We start from the raw sequence: 19020 nt of genomic DNA on the forward strand, positions 1-19020 counted from the left end.
CCCGCGAGCGAGCGGCCTTGTCCCGCCTCGCAGCGCTCGGCCTCGGGGTGAGCATCCCGCGTCCCGCGCGGGCTCCATTGCAGGGCTCGGAGCCTGCCTGGTAAGGCCTTAGCAGTGGCCGGGCCTGCAGCGGAGAGCGGTGGTACTGTGGGCGGTGGTGTCGGGCTCCTGCGGGCTTGACCAAAGCCACCGGCTTTCTAGCGAGCAAAAAACGGAAGCCGAGTTATAGTTAAAAAAAATCACAAACCGAACACCAAAATAACCCCGACACTCAACACGTTTTGCATTAAATTCTGGAGTACAGCGTTTGTTCTTGGCCGTTGTGGGCACAAATTCTGCTGCTTCTTTAATACGGTCTCCTCTGCTAAGAATTTACTCTTTCTAGAGAAATGCTGGTGGCAGAAAGTCACAGGCAAAGTTACTTATTACAGTACCTGTAAGAAACTTTTTTGCTGTACCAGTGAAGGCCATTGCAAGGTATATGGCTTTATTGCTTCTCAGAAGATCACACAAATGTATTTGGAAGCTGTAAAGAAACAAACATGTTAGCTTTTTCAGTCTCAGGTGGTAGTGGACATGTTCAAGTTGGCAAAGGATCTAGAGATACTAAGACAACAAAGATGCCTTCGGAATTAGGAATTGAACTAATCTCATAGTTTCAAGAGTAGAAGCTAATTGTGACATACGTCTTACGATTTCTTTAATATAGTACTTTGCTTTTTAAAATTATGTATTAAAATGATAACATTTGTATGTAATTGAGATACACCATCTCGTAAATACCAGTAACTTTCACTTGTTCCATCTGCCATAGAAATTGAACTGAACTTTGACTTTGGGCACTGTTGGTAGGTAAACTTGAGAGATTTTATTCTGCAAAACTTGTAAAGTCATGTCTGTAGCACCTGGTAAGCCACTATAACTAAGTCTTGGGAGCCTAACATCATATTTAGGAGCTGATTTAATAACTGTGATAGTCTTGGTTAAGTTTCCAAATACTTGCTTGGAACTCTAGTTGTCTGAAATGTGAGGAAATAGTCCTAGCTAAGAGCATACCATATTTATGACTGTAACTTAGATATCAAGCTCTACTGGTCACATTAATTTGATACATTTGTTTATAGAAATAACAAATTATATTGATATAACTCAAAGCAAAGCAGTACTACATAAGTTTGATAAACACACTTGTAGATGTTGTGCTACTATAAGCATGGTACATTTCAGCAAAAATGCTTTAATACTGGTTGGCATTTTTTTGTCACTTGTAATGAGCACTGTTCTGGATGGCAGCAGAAAGTGTAGTTTTCCTAAATAACTGGTATTTCAGGCTCAGTAAAAAGGTCGTTCACTCTCTCAGTGACAGATTTAAATATTTCAGAAGATGCATTTGTCACCATCTCTCAGGCACATTTTGATTATGTATTACATGGATGTCATTCCAGTTACCAGAAAGAGGAAAATAATTACTTGACATAGCAAAGTTGCTTTTTGAGTATTTCAAGAGTCATTCTCTAGAACAAGCATTTTTGGAAATCTGATTAGTATTCACAGTGTAATAAAAATGATTATTTTTTTTTTTCTTCTAAGAAAGCAGTATTGGATGCCAGTAGATGAAGTACAAACTTTAGAAAAAACCTGTAATTTATTTTTATCGAAATAGTATTGTAAAGAATGAAAAATTAAAAGGAAATTCTTAGGGAAACTTCCTTAGTTGTGTACATTGTACAATAGTGTAACCATTCTTAGGGGTTCAAATGGACACATAAAGTGTTGGTGAAACTCACCAACACTGTTCTGTTTGTGTGGTTCTGTCTTTGGGCTGGGAAGATCCTTAGGTGATAAACGTCTTTTTAACTTTTTTAGTCTTAACTTTGAGTTTTATTTTTGGGAGAGGTATCTTCTGTATTAATTTCAATAGTGTAGAGAACACTATGATTTTCTTCCTGGAAACTTCTAGAAGCATGGAGGAAAACTACAAGCTTCTGTACTTTAATTCAATGGCAACTGGTGCTGAAGCTTTCAAGTATTCTTCTATTAATATTTTCACCAAATATTGTAGTTTCATAATTTAAAATAAAAGCAGTCAGTCTAAAACCATGTTCTGTGTGTATATTCTGAGCTCTTATTTTCCTTATTGTTGTGATAGAAGAGCTTTCCAGTGTGGGCTAGTCCTAAAGGGAGCAATTAAAAGTAAAAACCTCTATTTTGCAATAAAAGCAGAAACTGCAATTTCTGTGCATTGAAAGTCATCTCTCATAACTACTCACACTACGTAGGATGTCAGTTTCGGGGATTTTTTTTTGCTTCCAGCAGAAGTACTGAACCAAAGCAAACTACATTGTATATATTTCTGAAGGAAGATGTAAGTTGATTCTGCCATCACTTAAACATCTGAAATCTAGTAATTTCAAATCTTACTTTGGTTGTTAAATTATTCCTCCAGCAAGACAATAGTTTGAGGGCATGAGAAAATCTGCAGTGTAGCTGGTAACTTCTGCTGTTGTTGTGGCACGCGTTGATGACCTTGGGCTTGGTATAGTGAGTGTTGAGCAATTTAAATTTTGCTTGTTTTTATTTTAAGGATTTAATATATAAAGTGATACTATTACAGTTTCTCCTTTAAAAAAAAATAAAACACCCTCCTTTGTGTACTGGAGCATATTGAAATGTAGTGGAACTTACTGTTTTTTTCAGGACAGATGGAAGTTTTGTGGTTCATGATGTACCTTCAGGATCTTACGTAGTGGAAGTTATATCCCCTGCTCATAAATTTGAGCCTGTGCGAGTTGACATAACTTCAAAAGGCAAAATGAGGTGAGCCTTTCCAATTTGCCTGTCTGTTGATCTATTGAGTATGCCTGACAACACAGTATAAGAAGTAATGTAAACGGTACTACAGACCTGATATTCCATTTTAGACTGTATGTTTCATCTTTTAACATCACTTCTAGGAGCCCAAGTCTTAAAAATTCAAAGCCTGATTGCTCGCCCTCCTTTTTTTGCTTGCCCTCCTCTCGCTCGCCCTCCTCTCTCCTGCCTTCAGTAAGAGGAAATGGATAAAAAGAGTCCTATTTGTTTACTTTTGTTAATTTTGTAGATTTAGATTAGATATTATGAAAAAATTCTTCACCATAAGAGTGGTGAAACATTGGAACAGGTTGCCCAAGGAGGTTGTGGATGCTCCATCCCTGGAAGCGTTCAGGGCCAGTTTGGATGAGACTTTGAGCAACTTGATCTAGTGGGAAAGAGGTGTCCCTGCCCGCAGCAGGGGGGTTGGAACTATATGATCTTCAAGGTCCTTTGCATCCTTAAGCATTCTATAATTCTGTGATTTTGTTATGCAGCTATCTAGACATAAATCAGTTAACTGCTTTATCTTTTGACAGTATGGTGGGGTTTTTTCCTCTCTTCTTCCCTTTTTCCTTTCTTTTTTAGTAAATGTTCTGTCAGGACTTGGCACAATGAAATTTTGATTCAGGAGGCTGAGGGGTGACCTCATAAATGTTCATAAATACGTCAAGGGGGAGTGTCAGGAGGATGGAGCCAGGCTGTTTTCTCAGCGTCCAATGACAGGACAAGGAGTAATGGGTACAAGCTGGAACATAGGAGGTTCCACAAAAATATTAGGAAAATCTTTTTCAGTGTGAGGGTGACAGAGCACTGGCATAGGCTGCCCAGGGAGGTTGTGGAGTCTCCTTTCTTAGAGACATTCAAAACCTGCCTGGACGTGTTCCTGTGTGACCTTCTCTAGGTGATCCTGCTCTGGCAGGAGGGCTGGACTAGATGATCTTTTGAGGTCCCTTCCAGCCCCTAACATTCTGTGATTGTGTGATTTGTTACACCTCCCAAAGATACTCCTTACAGTTACTGGAATATGCTAGTAGCTGCCAACCTGCAGTATTTCTGTAGCATCATTTGCTTTTTTTATGTAACGAACAGATACATTATCCCTGACAGCTATAACTGTACGTTTTGTAACTGCACACTATTCAGTAAGTGATACAGAAAAACATCTATGCTATCAAATAAGGGGATTGTTGTTTAAATGAATATGTTTGTAGTTACTTTGTCTTTATACGGGCACATACCTAGTATCAACTTCAGGTTTGTCTTTTACGGTATCTTATAAAAGATGCCGTTACATTTTAGGAGTGCAAACATTGATATATGCGCTGCAGCAGTACTTTTAGGGGAGGTTATGAATTGAAATCTCAAACTGAAAACAGTGCAAGTGGTCTGTTTATAGCACAGTTTATTTGTGCTTGTATTTTTTGCCCAAACTGTATGAAATTTTAATTTTTACACTTTGTTAGTCAGTGTCTCATTGGCAAGAATTAATATGTAATAAATATGGAAGTGTCCTGGTTTTGACTGGGATAGAGTTAATCTTCCTAGGAGCTGGTACAGTGCAGTGTTTCAGATTTAGTGTAAGAGTAATGCTGATAATAGGCTGATGTTTTGGTTGTGGTTAAGTAGTGCTTATCTTACGAATTTTTCAGTTATACGTTTTCATTAGTTTTAGCTCTTTTTTTTTTTCTTTCTCTAATTCTGCCTATCCCACTGGGATGAGCAAGCAGCTATTGGCTGGGGTTAAACCAGGACAAGAAGGAATTTGATGAAACAGACACATTAGTATATATAACATCTCACTTAGCACTGTTTTGGTATCTGAGGACTAGAGGTAACATATTTGACCTTAAGTAAATTGCTAAGATACGTCTGCAAAGCGAAGTAGCAGTAGGCTTGGTGTCTTACCAGTCAAACAGGTAGAAAGTGTAATGAGGAATACAGAGATGCAAGAGAAAAAATAATACCGCAGTTCTTAGAGTAAACAGCAGGTGGTAACAGATACCTTTGATGAGATCTACTTGAAAATCTCAAAAGCTTTTGAAAACTGTAGTAATATGGAAAGAGGGAAAGACATTCTATGAATGAATATTTGGTGAAGAAATCAGAAGGGACAAATGATTGCTTTTTTAACGAGCAGAAGTCATCTCTGGAGTTGCACAAAGCAGGTAAATATTCCTAAGTCATGAAAAATGGGTGAAGAGTGACAAAGTTGGATGACAGCACCAAGTAACTATCTAGATATTAGGCCCAAGTAAAGAATACTAGTGAAGAACTATGGAAAGACCTTAAAAAGTAATAAAGATTGAAATTCAGTATTGATTAATGCAAAGAAATGCACTTAGGGAAGAGATAATGTTAACTTCGTATACAAATAATTGGGGTCTGTCCCAAGCAAACTCTAAGCTACACTGCCCTGTTAAAAGGCGTAACTTCTCTTGAAACGTAGCTATGATCAAGGTGAGAAAAAAAAGTTTTGCAGAAGTCACATCTGAACAAATAGTTCTGGTGTTTCTAATCTGCAGGTCTTTTTTCCAGATCAGGTTTTTCGGCCTGTTTAATAGCTAGCCTGGAAAAAAGGTAAAGTATCATTTGGTTCCATAAAGTACACTGCAGATAGAAATTGGCTTCTGAATACTGAAGCCTGGCTGACACTGCCTAGCAGATAATTTTGTTTGTAATCTATTATTAAAACCTTGTTTGGAATATTATTACATCTTTATTTTTCCATTAAATACTGTATATATATTTTTATTTGTTTACATTTTGCTTATTAGAGCAAGATATGTGAACTACATCAAAACCTCTGAAGTTGTCAGGCTGCCATACCCACTCCAGATGAAATCTTCTGGACCTCCTTCATACTTTATAAAGAGAGAATCTTGGGGATGGACAGATTTCCTTATGAACCCTATGGTATGTACAAGCAACACACAAAGGTTAAAATTGTATTAAGGATCCAAATATGGCTGGTTTTCAGAATACCAAGAATAAAACAGTCAAGAAAAGATGTGCACATTTTGCTATTCTGAGAGGATTGTTTTAATTCTTTGGGTTTTACATATTTACAAATATAAAGTTTTTCTGTGACCTCCTCCTCTATACACCCACGTGTGTCCTCTGAAAATAGCCCATAGTCTGGTTCCGTGGGCAACATGATGTTCTAGTAGTGTGGAGATCCACAAATTGCAAGATTGTAATTAGAACAGTTGACAGGGATAACAAGCATTTACTTTAATGGTTCAACCTTGAAATCTGTTGTTTAAAACAATGTTTCCTTATCAGGATTCTTTCCTGACAAGTGGATTCCTGTTACTGGGTTACTGACTGAGAATGCAGTAGCTGGCTGTTTAGCTACAAGCGTTATGTCGGTGTGTCTGAAAATGTCTGGACCAACAAGTTAGCTGAAGAAGTACTTGCTGTTTTCTGCGTAGGTGATGATGATGGTTCTGCCACTACTGATATTTGTGCTTTTGCCTAAAGTTGTCAACACCAGTGATCCTGATATGAGACGGGTGAGTATGTTCAATTGATGCATACATAGAGAACAAAGATGAGATTTTAAGGTACAGAAAAGGAATAAAAACAAAACTGAACTTTTAAAGACGTGTTAATGGGCATCGTTTATTTAGTTAGTACAGTGTGGCTGTTCTAACATTGAATTCAACATTTCTGACTCGTTAATTTGCTGTTAAACAGCACAACACAGAATTCACTTGTCTGCCACAGCTTTGGAAGTATTACAGTCTGAGTGGTGTTTCCCAGAGCTTCTTTCAAGAGATAAATAAAATTTCTCAAAGATTTTTTTTTATAAATTTCCAGTATATTTATGCACTGTGTTTAAATCTACCACTTCATATTTAGACATCATTTAATAAGCATCAGGTGTGTTTAGAAGAGTATGATGTGGGGTTCTCTTATCCATCAACCTAAACCACACAGTTTGTAAGACTGTTAAATCCAGATATCAAAATAGTGTATATAACATGGAGTGTTAATGTAGTCATTAAATAATATGATTTATTATCCTTTCATCATGCAAAATGCCGAATAGCAGAAGGCTAGGACAAAATGGAGATTCAAGGTGTTTGCTAAATCTTTTCTTATTTTTAGAAGTATTCCTTGTTTGTTTTGGGTGGCTGCTTTTTGAGGGTTTGGTTAATTTAAACTCCTTTTCCTCTAAACGACCACTGTCTTCAGTAGTACTTTATAGGTGTCTGAGTATTTCTTTTTTTTTTTTTTAAAGGAATACCTATAAAAAGCGTATCGGAGCAATGTAATGCTCTTTTGGCTTCAGTTTTGATTCAAAACAGGATATGAAGATATGCTAGATATCTGTGGCATGCTCTTCAAACTAAGCTGACCCTTGGAAATTTAATTTAAAAAAAGTATTGCTTATTCCTTTTTTCATGGATCTGACACTGCTTACAGACAGGCTGTTACATTCCTAATGATTCAGTTCTTGTTAACTGACTGATATGACTTGTTAAGGAGAAGTTTTAAGTTAAAGGAATCTTGCTTTTAATTTAAATTATCTTTAAAAAATAGGAGAAGGTAGTTTTTAAGAACTCAGTGGTAATGTCTTTCTCTGGATGACCATGTATTAAATTCTTAAGTGTCCGTATAACCAACTCGAGGTTAATTGTGGAGGGTGTGGAGCTTGTATTACATTTTTCAAGTCAGCTTCCTTTTTCTTAATGAGATCAGCACAATACTAATTTATATAGAAAGTTAATCGGTTTGTAACATTGCTTGCTCTAGAGGCCTTAAGGAGAGCTGGTGTAGATGCCATAGTAACAAAGGCCACTGTAACAGTTTTTGCTTCATTTGTACCTTGAATGCGCTAAAGCTGTATCATTCTGAACGGTTACTAGAAGAGTAAGGTGACAATCCCATATCAAATTGGCAGTTGCTGTAAGCATTATCACATTGTAGATGTGCAGTTGGGCTGTTGTATGCTTTAAAAGTACTTCAGGGTTGGTTTGTTTGTTTTAAACCATACTAATTTGTCTTACAGAGTCACTGTGCTAAAGTTACATTAAGCTAAGCTGGATACATGGTCTCGTTTTAAAGTCATGCCTTTGAAGAAAACTTAGCTGCTGTAGAGTAGTAGCTTGGTGTTAACAAAGTAGGGTAATAAAAATACCTAATGCCTTCAAACAGCTTCCAAAATGTGCTCGATTTAGCATAAATAATACTAATTTGAAAACGCCAAAGAATGTGAAATCTATGAGAACACGGATCTGAAAATTTAAATAAAATTTTAAATTTTAAAATGGAGGAAACTAATTCTGAAAATAAGTAATGGCATTTTTTTCTTTTAGATTTTTTTTTTGTCAGGTGGTTGCCCTGTAAGACTGCTTAAGACATGGTTACCTTTTTCCTTACACCAGTGCTTTTAGCTTTAAGGTTTTATGTTTCTGTGTGTAGCTGGGCATTTGGCTGTGGTTGCATAAGAATGTGTAGCAATATATACCCTGGAGGACTACAAATAGTAAAGTAGTATTTGGGAAAATTTGATATATTTCTGATGCAATCTTTCAACTGATGCCTTAGAAACTGCAAGTATTGTTTTGAGCTATTAAGTTATCTAATCTTTGCTTGCAGGAAATGGAGCAGTCAATGAACATGCTGAATTCCAACCATGAGCTGCCAGATGTCTCTGAATTCATGACAAGACTTTTCTCCTCAAAATCTTCCAGCAAGTCTGGCAGTAGCAGCAGTAAAGCAGGAAAAAGTAGCTCTGGGAAAAGGAGATAGTTAAGTCTTCCTCCTAAGCCTGAGTTTGCACAGCTGTTTGTTCTGGGGCATCATGTTTCTTTGGTCTTGAATGATCAAAAAGCCACTACTGCAGACTTGAATCAGGCACAAAATACAGTGTGCTACAACTGTGAGGCGTAGCTTTTTTTTGTCTATATAAGCTGTTTTGTACTTGACAGTAAGCAAAAGAGGACATGGCTTCAATACTATCTGTATAAAGTTATTGATGATACTGAATTAACTGTATTGTTACGTAGATAATTATTATAAATTATATGATGTGCTGAAAAGTAATGGATGTCTTAAGACAATGTATAAAAAAATTAAAATATAATAGAAGTGGAGTTTAGTCTTAAGATGGCTTTAATGTTTTAGACCTGCTGTTAAGCTGAATGAACAAATCCTCCTTTCAAAATTGAGTTGTGAGTTCACTAAGTAATTTGCTGTATCAGTTTGTCATACGTGTTACAGAGAAAGTAATTCATTTTATGTTGTTTGCTGTCTGTACACTTTAGTTCAAGGACTTTCCACTTACCACTTACCTAGTTCTATTCTGATCTACTTTCTGCTAAAAACTCTTGGGGGTGGGGAAAGCAAAGTATCCTGCATCAGAAAGTCTTTTGAGCTCTGACAAGTTAAATATGAATCCAAGGTATGAGAAACGTTTGGTTTGGATCTTTCCTCTCTAACTCACATGCAACAGTTTTGGTTCTTACTGTGTGCTATGGGTTTTACTTATCAGTAGTATGATTTAAGGCCAAATGCGGAACGTTTTTAAAGCAGCTGCCCTACAAGTATAGTAGGGAAGTAAATCCCACTTGTCTTTTAAGTTACGTTCCAAAGTATGTGGCTGTCTCTAGGTGTGCCAAGTCACTGGCAAAACTTTGTTCTTTGAGCATGCCTGCGTGTATATACTGCAGTATCTTTTCAAGCCTCCCGGTAACTTCAGATAGAAGTTGAAAAAGTTGTTTTCCACAAGATGAACATTTGCAAATTAAAATGACAGTAATACCTGCCAAACCCCATTAGCACCTGTGCGTAAATCTTCTGGTTGGGTGGTTTAGCATAAATGCTGTTTTTTTCCATTTATACAATCGCTAACCTCTTAGGTGACATTATCCATGCAGAACGGGTAATGTATATCTAATTCCAAAAATGGCATGAAGAACATCTGAAGCAAAATCAGTTCTAATGTGTTTATTTGTTCTGCCAGACACTTAGGAGGACTGGACATTGTCTTCAAATATGTAATTAGAAGTATGCTGTGAAACATAAAATCTGCAAAAGAATAAGTACTTGTTCATAGAATTATCTTTTAAGATGTTGAAGAAAAAATAAACCAATGTTTTTTGGACAGTGAAAGATTTCGATCTCTGCGAAGTGAGGTGCACATTTTTGGTCTTGTTATGGTTTAGCTTGAATGATCTTTTTGTTTTCTATATTAAGTAAAATATATCCAATAGAGACAAGAGGATATTTGGATATTCTTGCTGGAAGGGTTTACTGAAATGAGTGTCAAGTTGCCTTTGCTTAAAAAAAAATTCAAAAGCCCTCCTCTTTTAGCAGCATCTTACTGAAAAATTCATAGGAGAAACAGGGAGCAGCTCTTTGAAGATGGAGCAATTAGCTTTGTTACTATGCTGTCCTGGGAAGTACAAGTCATGAGTTACTTCTGTTGAACAGTAATTGGACTGACAAATGGCATTAACTATGTTTTAATCACAGTTTGTTCCATAATTAATCATACTGATGCATTTTTCCTTATTACAAAGGTAAGAACAGCAGTATTTCTGCCTTCTTTCGTTGCGTCTGTTCATGATCTTGATCTGTCTTTAAGGCAAAATGGAGATTTTGGGCCATGAAAAGATGAAAGTCTTTGTTAAGAGTTCAGAGTAAAAAAATGACAGAAATTGTAAGGATCCTAATAGAACTTTGGAAGGAGTGTATGAAATATTCAACACTTCTCTTTTTCTTAGAACTGATATATCAAGGTCCAGGCAAATTCTTTGTGCAGCAAAATCAGATGCAGCCTACTGCTCTCCTGCCTTCCTTCACAGAAAACTGTGCCCCAGAAAACTGTTACCTGGACAGTCCAAGCCCAAAAATCTTGTCTAATGTTACTTCCTCAATCATATGTTATTTGTCTCCTTTTCAGACACCTGTGTGGGAATGTGATTTGTAGAAGTGTATTGGTCTGCTGCTGAAGTAATGGTAGTTACAATGGTATCAACATTTTATTTTATTTAGAGCTGGAATCTTGGGTGTCAAGTGAGAAAAGAGGATCTAGGCAGAGTACCTTGGTCAGTTAAGGATGTTATGTGGTCTTGGACTATCATAAATACCACTAGGTAAAGCTTATTTGATAGCTTTCCTATTGCAGTTACTAGTATAACTGCTTTATTTTTGCTATAGTTCAATTTTAATTTCTTTCCCTTATTTACAGATTTTTAGTGGTCTGTCATCTGCATTAGATCTGACGTTATTTTCGAAAAAGAACATAGCTGTCTTTAATGGGGCTACTTGAGATAATGTAAAGCAGACAGTAAGTTGAAGCAGCTGATACCTCAGAACTGAAATAAAAGATGTACAGAATCTTCTTGGACTATAGACAAGTTGATTTCCTCATTGCTAAAAGGAGGAAGACTTGTTCCCTTGGCTTGGACTGGTTAACCCTGCTGCCTTCTGCCCACAAGCTCTCATACTTCTCAGGCTTTGCCATTCATTAAAACAAGGAATTTGTCCATATTTCTGCTGGATTTCTGTTACGTTTTAGGGAACTAAATCAGCTCACAGAAGAATCAAAGAAATACCAAAGCCAGCAGAAAGTGAGAGGCATTCACTCAGAAGCAGGAACTCTTCTCTGTTTCTGGCAGTGAGGATGAGTAATACAATCAGCTCACTGCATCTAGAGGATTTGTAGCTTCAGAGCCCATTTAGCCGTATTCTGAATGAGTGGGCAACTCTGAATTTGTAACAGACTGTGTTGAAGGGAAGAGACATATTTTGCTGAAGTCTGCTTCAACTATTACTCATTTAAGATCGCCTGGAAGGTGTTTAGAACAGTTTGAAATAATTTTATCAATTATTTCATCAAAGAAGTACTTCAAAGATGAAATAATTACAGTCTTTACATGCAAGGAAAAAAATAACGTATGGACATCTCACCTCACTGTTTTTAACAAAATATTTGTTGTTCTTTATCTTTTTGACAAAGTGGGGTTTATAATGGCTCTGTGATGGGATGTGTATTGCTCAAAAGAGAAAGTCTTTGTATTTGTGAAGAGGACTTTAAAGTCTAGAATCAAATGCCTTAGGTTCTGATGCAACTGTCAGGCTTTGTGCAAATCATTTAGAACTTGTTTGAGTTTCTTGTGTAGGAAGTATGAGAAGCTTGTCTCACAAAAGTAATTGTAAGGATAAATTTAGTAATGGATAGTGGGTATTCAAATAACATGGCTGTTAGCTTACTGAAGAAAATCCAGTAACTAATCTTCTTAAAGAGCACCTTTATTAAGCATTTATATGTAGTAATTAATACATATTTGTTAAAGCAACCCTTTTAAGTAACCACATGTCAAGATTTCCAAAGCAATCTATGCAATTTAAGTCCTTTCCAATTTAGTAAAAAGTCTATTAAATCACTGAGATCTGTTTAAACATCTCCAGGTGGGTGTTAATGGACCTTTGATTGCATAAAGGTTTTGTGTGATCAGTAGCTCAAAGAGGACAAAGTTTGTTTTACAGTTTGATAAAAGGACCCTATTTTTACAGGCTGACAGTGATAGCAATACCTTAAGGCACCAAAAGGATTTCACTTTCATTTTTAAGACTTCATGTCTGACCTTAATCTTGCTGCTATTAATAGTTAATAGATGGTGAATTTGTATTCGTAAGGTTTTTCTGTTTCATTTGAAACTTAATTCTTCTACGAAAATAACCAATATGGAATACAAATAATAGTAAATGCTTAATGGCAATGAATGTATTTCATTCTGAAGTGTCAGAATGAAATCTGGATATATATGGCTATATATTATGCTTATTTACTGAACTGAAGGAGAAGAGAACTGTTTACATCTGCTGTTGTTGAGCTAAGGAATACAGAAAGAAAAAATTTTGAACTTCAAAAAAAAAAGCAGGTTTATGAAGCAAGTATATAGAAAGGTTAAAAAAAAAACATAGGCACATTTTGCATGTTCTCGGGGAGGCGAAGCACAAGGTGTGCACGAGGCGTTCAGAAGATCCTATTTAACAGGCTCAACAGGCTTAGTTGTGACCTGTATCTCCACAGGTCTTCTATGCCTGCTGTACTCTCCACAACAGAGTGCGTAGGCACTGGCATCACAGGCGGTGTTTCTTGCCCAGGCTAACTTCCCTGCCACACCCAGGAGTTACTGGGAGAGGAGGGAGAGTGTTGTTTGGCGTATCTGAAATTGTATTGATGGCTGTTGCACAAGATTAATACTGTGAACCAGCATATTCCCACATCCAGCAAAGTTCTCTGGCAGTGTTTCATTTGGTAAGATACTTGAAGCTGTAGATAATTGAAAGGAGAAAGACACCCAAGGTAATAAAAGGCTGAAGAAATTTTAACAATTGCTGTTACGGCGGATTTGACAAAAAGATTAAGATGCGCAAAAAATAACTTTAAAAATAATTGTAGATGAAAAATGTTTTTGTGATGTTCTAGAGATGTTCTCTTTTAGGTGACTGTAACACTGGCAGTAGTGCTAGCATATATGGACAAATGATTAAAAGAAAACAAATGACGGTGTGTTGCCACTTGACTCATCCGTGTCTCCTTGTCGTAACTACAGTCACAGCTTGGAGGAGAGCACAGACTTCTGTATTTCCGTATTACCCATGGGAATGAGGAAAAAGCAGTGATCCCATGTTTCTTTCCAGATGGGTAAGAGTGCTATACCATTCAAGAGATCAAGCTCATCAGTCTTTTCCTCAGTCACTGAAGAAAAACTGGGCACCCATTTAAGGTTTTTCCAAAACTGGTGTAATCTAGCCACCAAGCAATCCACCTGTTCCCCCCACTATTGGTGTAGGTGTCAATGGACACTATGTAGGCCTGCCAGTGGACTAAGTACAAACCACTTAATTACAGTTTAAATGCCAAAAAGCAAGGAGTATCAAATGTGAAAAAAACCAAACCTTCAGAAATCTTACTGCATTCATCATTGCAGTGTCTGTAAAGACAGGACTTTGGATCTTAATGACTATGTTGAACTTGATACTGAGTGTAAAATCTGGTGATTCAGATCATAAAATAATAGAACATTCAAGGAGCTTTTAGTCACAAAGTTGTGGCTAAAATCAATATTGTAGGAATAGTGTTAAGTTTTGATCTGTTTTCAGGTTAAGCTAGTGGAACCTGCTTGAGGTCACAAATAGGTTGGGTTTGGGTTTTTTTTGTTTCTATTGTATCAGAATCCATAAAGAATTCTGAATCGTCTATCATAATATATATTGATTCTTCAGGAAAACCTGTCTGCTTTTGAAATTGCAAGGTTAATCATGCAAATTATGCTGGCTGTGACTTGTGTAATACTTTATTTCCAATAAGGTTATGCAGATTTAATGACAATGTAATTTTCTGTGCAAGTGGAACTTGGCTAGTTAGCTCTTTTATTGATGATGCACAAAACCAGATTACAGTTGAGCTCATTTTTATTATGTATTTGGTTCTGCATGGCTGATAAGAATAAAAATTAATTAAAGACTGTCATTCAGTCAAGGGCAAATGATAGTGAATATACAACAGAAAGAAAACCTTTCATGACATTTTTCAACCAAAACTGGATTTTGAACCGATTCTTTGAATATAAAGATCAAAAAGTCATAGAAAAGGTGGTGAAACTCATTTGAAAACAGAGCAAGTAAAAAAGTAAGAAGGTTTTTAAAAGATATTTTCTGTTTTAAATGTTAGAATGTTCTTCTCAGCAGCTTTCTGGATTCTTTAAGGATTTGCTTACTCTCTGGTACCCACAGGTGTACCCTTTCCCTCTGTGCTTCAAAATGGAGAGAATAGGACGTCCAAGCTCATAGTTAGTGTGGTGTGCAGGGCACAGGGCTGCTGTTTACCAGACAGATCCAAGGGGAATGCAGTTAAATACGTGGAGTAATTCTTCCCATTCCTGGAATTGGAACAGAATAAAACTTGGAACTAGTTTTTGGTAGTGGAGAGGAAGGTTTCTTTTCCTAACATTTTCTCAGCCATTCATACCTGTGGTTCAGATTCCTTCAGCTTTGCAGGTGGGAAATGTATAAACTGTATTAATAGAGATTTAATTTCTTAACTGTGATAGTAGAACACCCTGAGGAGGAGTATCTAAAGAAATTTGAGATCAGGAGTAAGCCTCCTAATGAAGTTGTATTTTTGCAGTGGTAAACATTATCTGTTACAAAGAGGAGCAGTTCAGATGAGAGGTGGAGCAGTTACTAGAAGACAGGCTTATAGTGGAATAAGTGCACATTTACCAAAAGTGATGAGACTTGAGCTATGGTGGTGTTAGCAGGTACGTGATTAAAAGGTCCTTTTATAAAAATAATACCTGTAGCTTTGTAAGGATTCGGCACGTTAGACATGCGAATGTGTAGACAGTTAGTAGAGATTTCTTGAGAAATTGTGCCTTGTAATCCTCTCATTTTTTTAATTTGAATTGTGGTCTTGATTCTGCCTCTTTTTTTGTTTACTTTGCTGCTAATTCTTTTCATGTGGTATTTACCTGAAGTTTTTTTCACTCCTATTTGCCCTTAGTTTTTATGAAGACTACAAAAAAGGTCTTGTTGAAATTGCTGGAACAAAATCTATTCAGCTGGTTCTGGCAGAAATAATTGTATACATCACTTGTGCTTTCAAGTGGTTCAGTGGTAGCAACCAATTATTTCTGTCACCAGGTAGCTAAGTCATGGTGGAGAGGTCATTTGTCCTGGAAAGATCTGATCAAATTGCTCTGCTTTCTTTGTAATATGTTTGAGGTTTATTTTATTGTGGAATTTTTTTTCAACCCCTTGAAGTGTACCCTGAGGAGAGTATCAGAAAGATTGTACAGAGTCAGCCACAGTTCAGTGAAAATACAAAAGTTTAGCAAAATGCACTGTTCACGGTATTTATTTTTTTTTGGGGGGGGGGGGGGGGGGAGAATAAAAAAAAAGAAGAAAATGTCCAGAAGGCCTGGGCAGCTCCTCATGGAAAATGTCAGCTTAAATTCAAGTACCTAACACTGAAAGTCACCTGCTGCTTTCTCCCCACTTCATTACTATCACACAGGAAGGAAATACACTTGAAGAATTCTGCCTCTTTTAGTCTTAAGTCTTAAGAAATCCGCATGTTCTCCTGCATACGTTGTAGCTGTTAATGCACCTTTTATGTATGATGGACTAAACTTGCCCTCTGAAGCTCAAGTGCCTTTATAGCTCTGCAGTACCTTCTTACACTTTTTTTAATCTTTTGCACATTGTTTGAATTTGGCAGCCTTTTTATAACTAGATAAACTTCTTTCTCAAATGTGCTTCTTTGTAAGAAGTGATTATGACTATAAAGACATTTCCAACTTGATTTAAGCACTGCTTAGATTTTTTTTCTTTAAATGGTGCTAACATTGCTTAGTCTTTCTTCATGTATTTATACTTTACATAAATCATATGTTTGCACACTTCTACTGCCTAATAATTATTTTTTTTACGTTCCAAGTTAGGAATTTGAATAGCTAGGTATTTCTACAATAGCATGTTACTGAGAATATTAATACAGTTTATCAACAGAAGTCTAAACTGTGAAATGGCCTCTCCTGCATGGGCTGTTTTTAGCAGTGCTTACTTTCTTCAGTTAGGTCCTTTATGGTATGAACAAAATATGGACCAAAATTACCAGTGTGGCCAAGTTATGTAAATACCTGTGGAAAAACATGTAAATGCATGTGAAGATCTTTTACCCTCCTATACAATGTAACTTTTGAAGGGAAGTTTAGCATTCGCTCTCCAGCCAATGCAGGGGTATTGGTCTCAGCTGTTGAACACAGCATTATGGCTATTCGACGTGATGGCTGCAGAGACTGGATGGTGAAAAGCTCTTAGCCTGGGCCGTAGGAACATCCTTTTCTCATGTGCATGGCCTTGTACTGCTGCAGCACTTCCAGACAGCCTCCTCTGAGCGGACAGCATCTGTGGCCCAAGTATCCCATAACCAGAAATGCTTAAAATGCAGTAGCAAGGAAAGGTCATTAAGCTAACCAAACTGAAGCAAGGGTAAATAAACAAGCGTTTAAATCATAACCCTGAGATCTGTGCATGGACTGCCCTTAATTTCTAAATTCTATAGGTTAAGTTTTAGATTCAGTGTGTTAAAGAGGTATTAGAGGTTTTCTAGCCTGTATAGGTTCTTAGATTATAGGTTCTTAATACCACGGTTCCTTAAAACCTTTCAGTAGTCATTGAGCAATCTGACTAATTCTTATGATGTGATCTCAGCCTCTCTCCTAGGGAAAACTGTGGGCAGTGAAATGTCTTGTTTTGGCAGAAATTTTTCTGCTCCCACCCTATCCACCCCCTGAGTGCTATTCACATTGCTATCCATTTTCCTTAAACAGCAGGATCAAAAAAATACATCAAGTAGTTAGTGTGAGACAGTGAGATCTGTGATAACCATAATTTCCAGAAGAGATTGATTCCACAGTCAGCTGCACAGACACAAATTAGTGCAGCAGGATATGTTTTGGGTTTGGGTTTTTTTGTTTGTTTTTCCCCTGAGCTCATCATCAAGCTGAGAATTTTATTTGTTATGAAAACCCCCTCTTTATTCTTATTTTTTATTTCTTTTTAGCAAGGCTGCTTCAACTGTGAGGTTGCTAGAGAGCAACAGAAGTCACAGAATCTCTCTTTGGAAATGAGATGGTTGCCATGACAATGTTCCCAGCTGCTTCTTGTCCCAGATGAGAAAATCATTTTTAGATTCCTGTATTACAAGGTTAGGCTACAATGTTTTAAACTAAACAGTAGAGTTAATTGATTCAAATCAAAGATCAGCACGTTACTTGTTAAAAATTTTGGGGGCAATAATTAGCTACAACTGTTGAATCAAATATATGTGCAGGTACTTAGCAAATATATTTTGCTATTTACTTTAGATACTTGAGGCACATTGAGATGGAAAAATATTTTCCATCTTGCTGATTTTACTGAATGTCTTTGTGTAGTAGTGGAAACTATCCTGAAAGATGGCTGATATTTAGATAATTAACATTTAAAAGATTACTCTGAGTTTGAATCATATTTTACAATATGCCAAATCTCTACCAAACCTGAAGTGCTAAGTACTTTTAAAGTTTATTGTCTCTGAAGTCCAGACAGTTGACGATAGAAGCATTGGTTGGTTTGGTGGTCTCTAGTCAACCTCACTTGGAGCAGGATTATGACCAACAGTAGCTCAGTTCAGCCATGCTGTGCCTAGCCAGTATTAAAAACCTCCAAGCATGGAGGTTTCCCAGCCTGTCTGGGAAAGCCCTCCGACACTGCGCTATTTCTGGTGAACAAGCTTGCCCAAATGTCCCATTTGAACTTCCCAAGTCACGAGCTGTGGTCACTGTACCCTCTTACTGTTAGACTGTGTGATTAGTCGTGATAAAGGCAGAAGCCTGGTGAGGTTCAGATGAACAGAGACAGGCAGAGGAACCCTTGTTAACCTAATTAGTGCACATGGGGAGGCACAGACCCAGCTGCTCCTCAGACTGCCAAAGGAAAGTCATTAGACTGTTGTCCCTGAGGTGAAACCCAAAGAAACTCTCTCAGAACTCCTTGCAGAGTGAAGAATTGCGTAAAGGGGACTCTCTGTGGGATGCAGGGGGAAGGGCACTTGGGAATTGTTTAAGGGTTATTATGGGATACTTCTAACAGGACTGTGGGAATGTGTGAAACTTCCTATGGAATGTTTAGAGGAAAGACTAAAGGATGGGAAAGGGAGGAGTCTGTGTAGCAGGAAGAACTAAGCCTAGTTTGACTTCTTTATTGACCAGTCTACACCGGTTGCTTTTCATCACCTTACCATCTTGTGGCTTTTTTAGTTCTCTTATATTCTGAGTTAGGTAGCTCATTGTTCTTTTTTTCTCTTAGTTTTTCCCCTTTTTAAAAGATCTTACTCTTTTATGCCCAGTGAAGTCCTCCATGACTTCTAAAAGCTAACTGTGAATGGTTCAGGGAGGACTTCTGCTAGTTCATAAAGTGCCTGTAAAATTTAATCTGTCCTTGCTTTGAAAATTTGAAAATACTTAATTTCTTCAGTACCTTTGAGATATTTTTCACCTAAACTAGCCTACACCTTCATTAAATCATTCATTAAAATTAATTTTATTAAGTATGTGATCATTGTTTGCAAAGTCTGCAATAAAAAACAAAAGGCATAAA

General features: G+C 37.0%; 1 protein-coding gene across 1 annotated transcript; it reads left to right on the plus strand.

Annotated features, from left to right (window-relative positions):
- Positions 1–2675: 2675 nt before the first annotated feature.
- On the plus strand, positions 2676–8939 carry EMC7 (ER membrane protein complex subunit 7; the record flags this gene model as incomplete). The annotated part of the gene is made up of 4 exons (XM_009870495.1): positions 2676–2817; positions 5628–5766; positions 6285–6365; positions 8458–8939. Coding segments are annotated over 4 exons (515 nt in total), but the record flags the coding sequence as incomplete, so codon positions are not given.
- Positions 8940–19020: the final 10081 nt, after the last annotated feature.

This window comes from Apaloderma vittatum, unplaced genomic scaffold (genome assembly GCF_000703405.1).
Source record: "Apaloderma vittatum isolate BGI_N311 unplaced genomic scaffold, ASM70340v1 scaffold19235, whole genome shotgun sequence".
NCBI lineage: Eukaryota > Metazoa > Chordata > Aves > Trogoniformes > Trogonidae > Apaloderma > Apaloderma vittatum.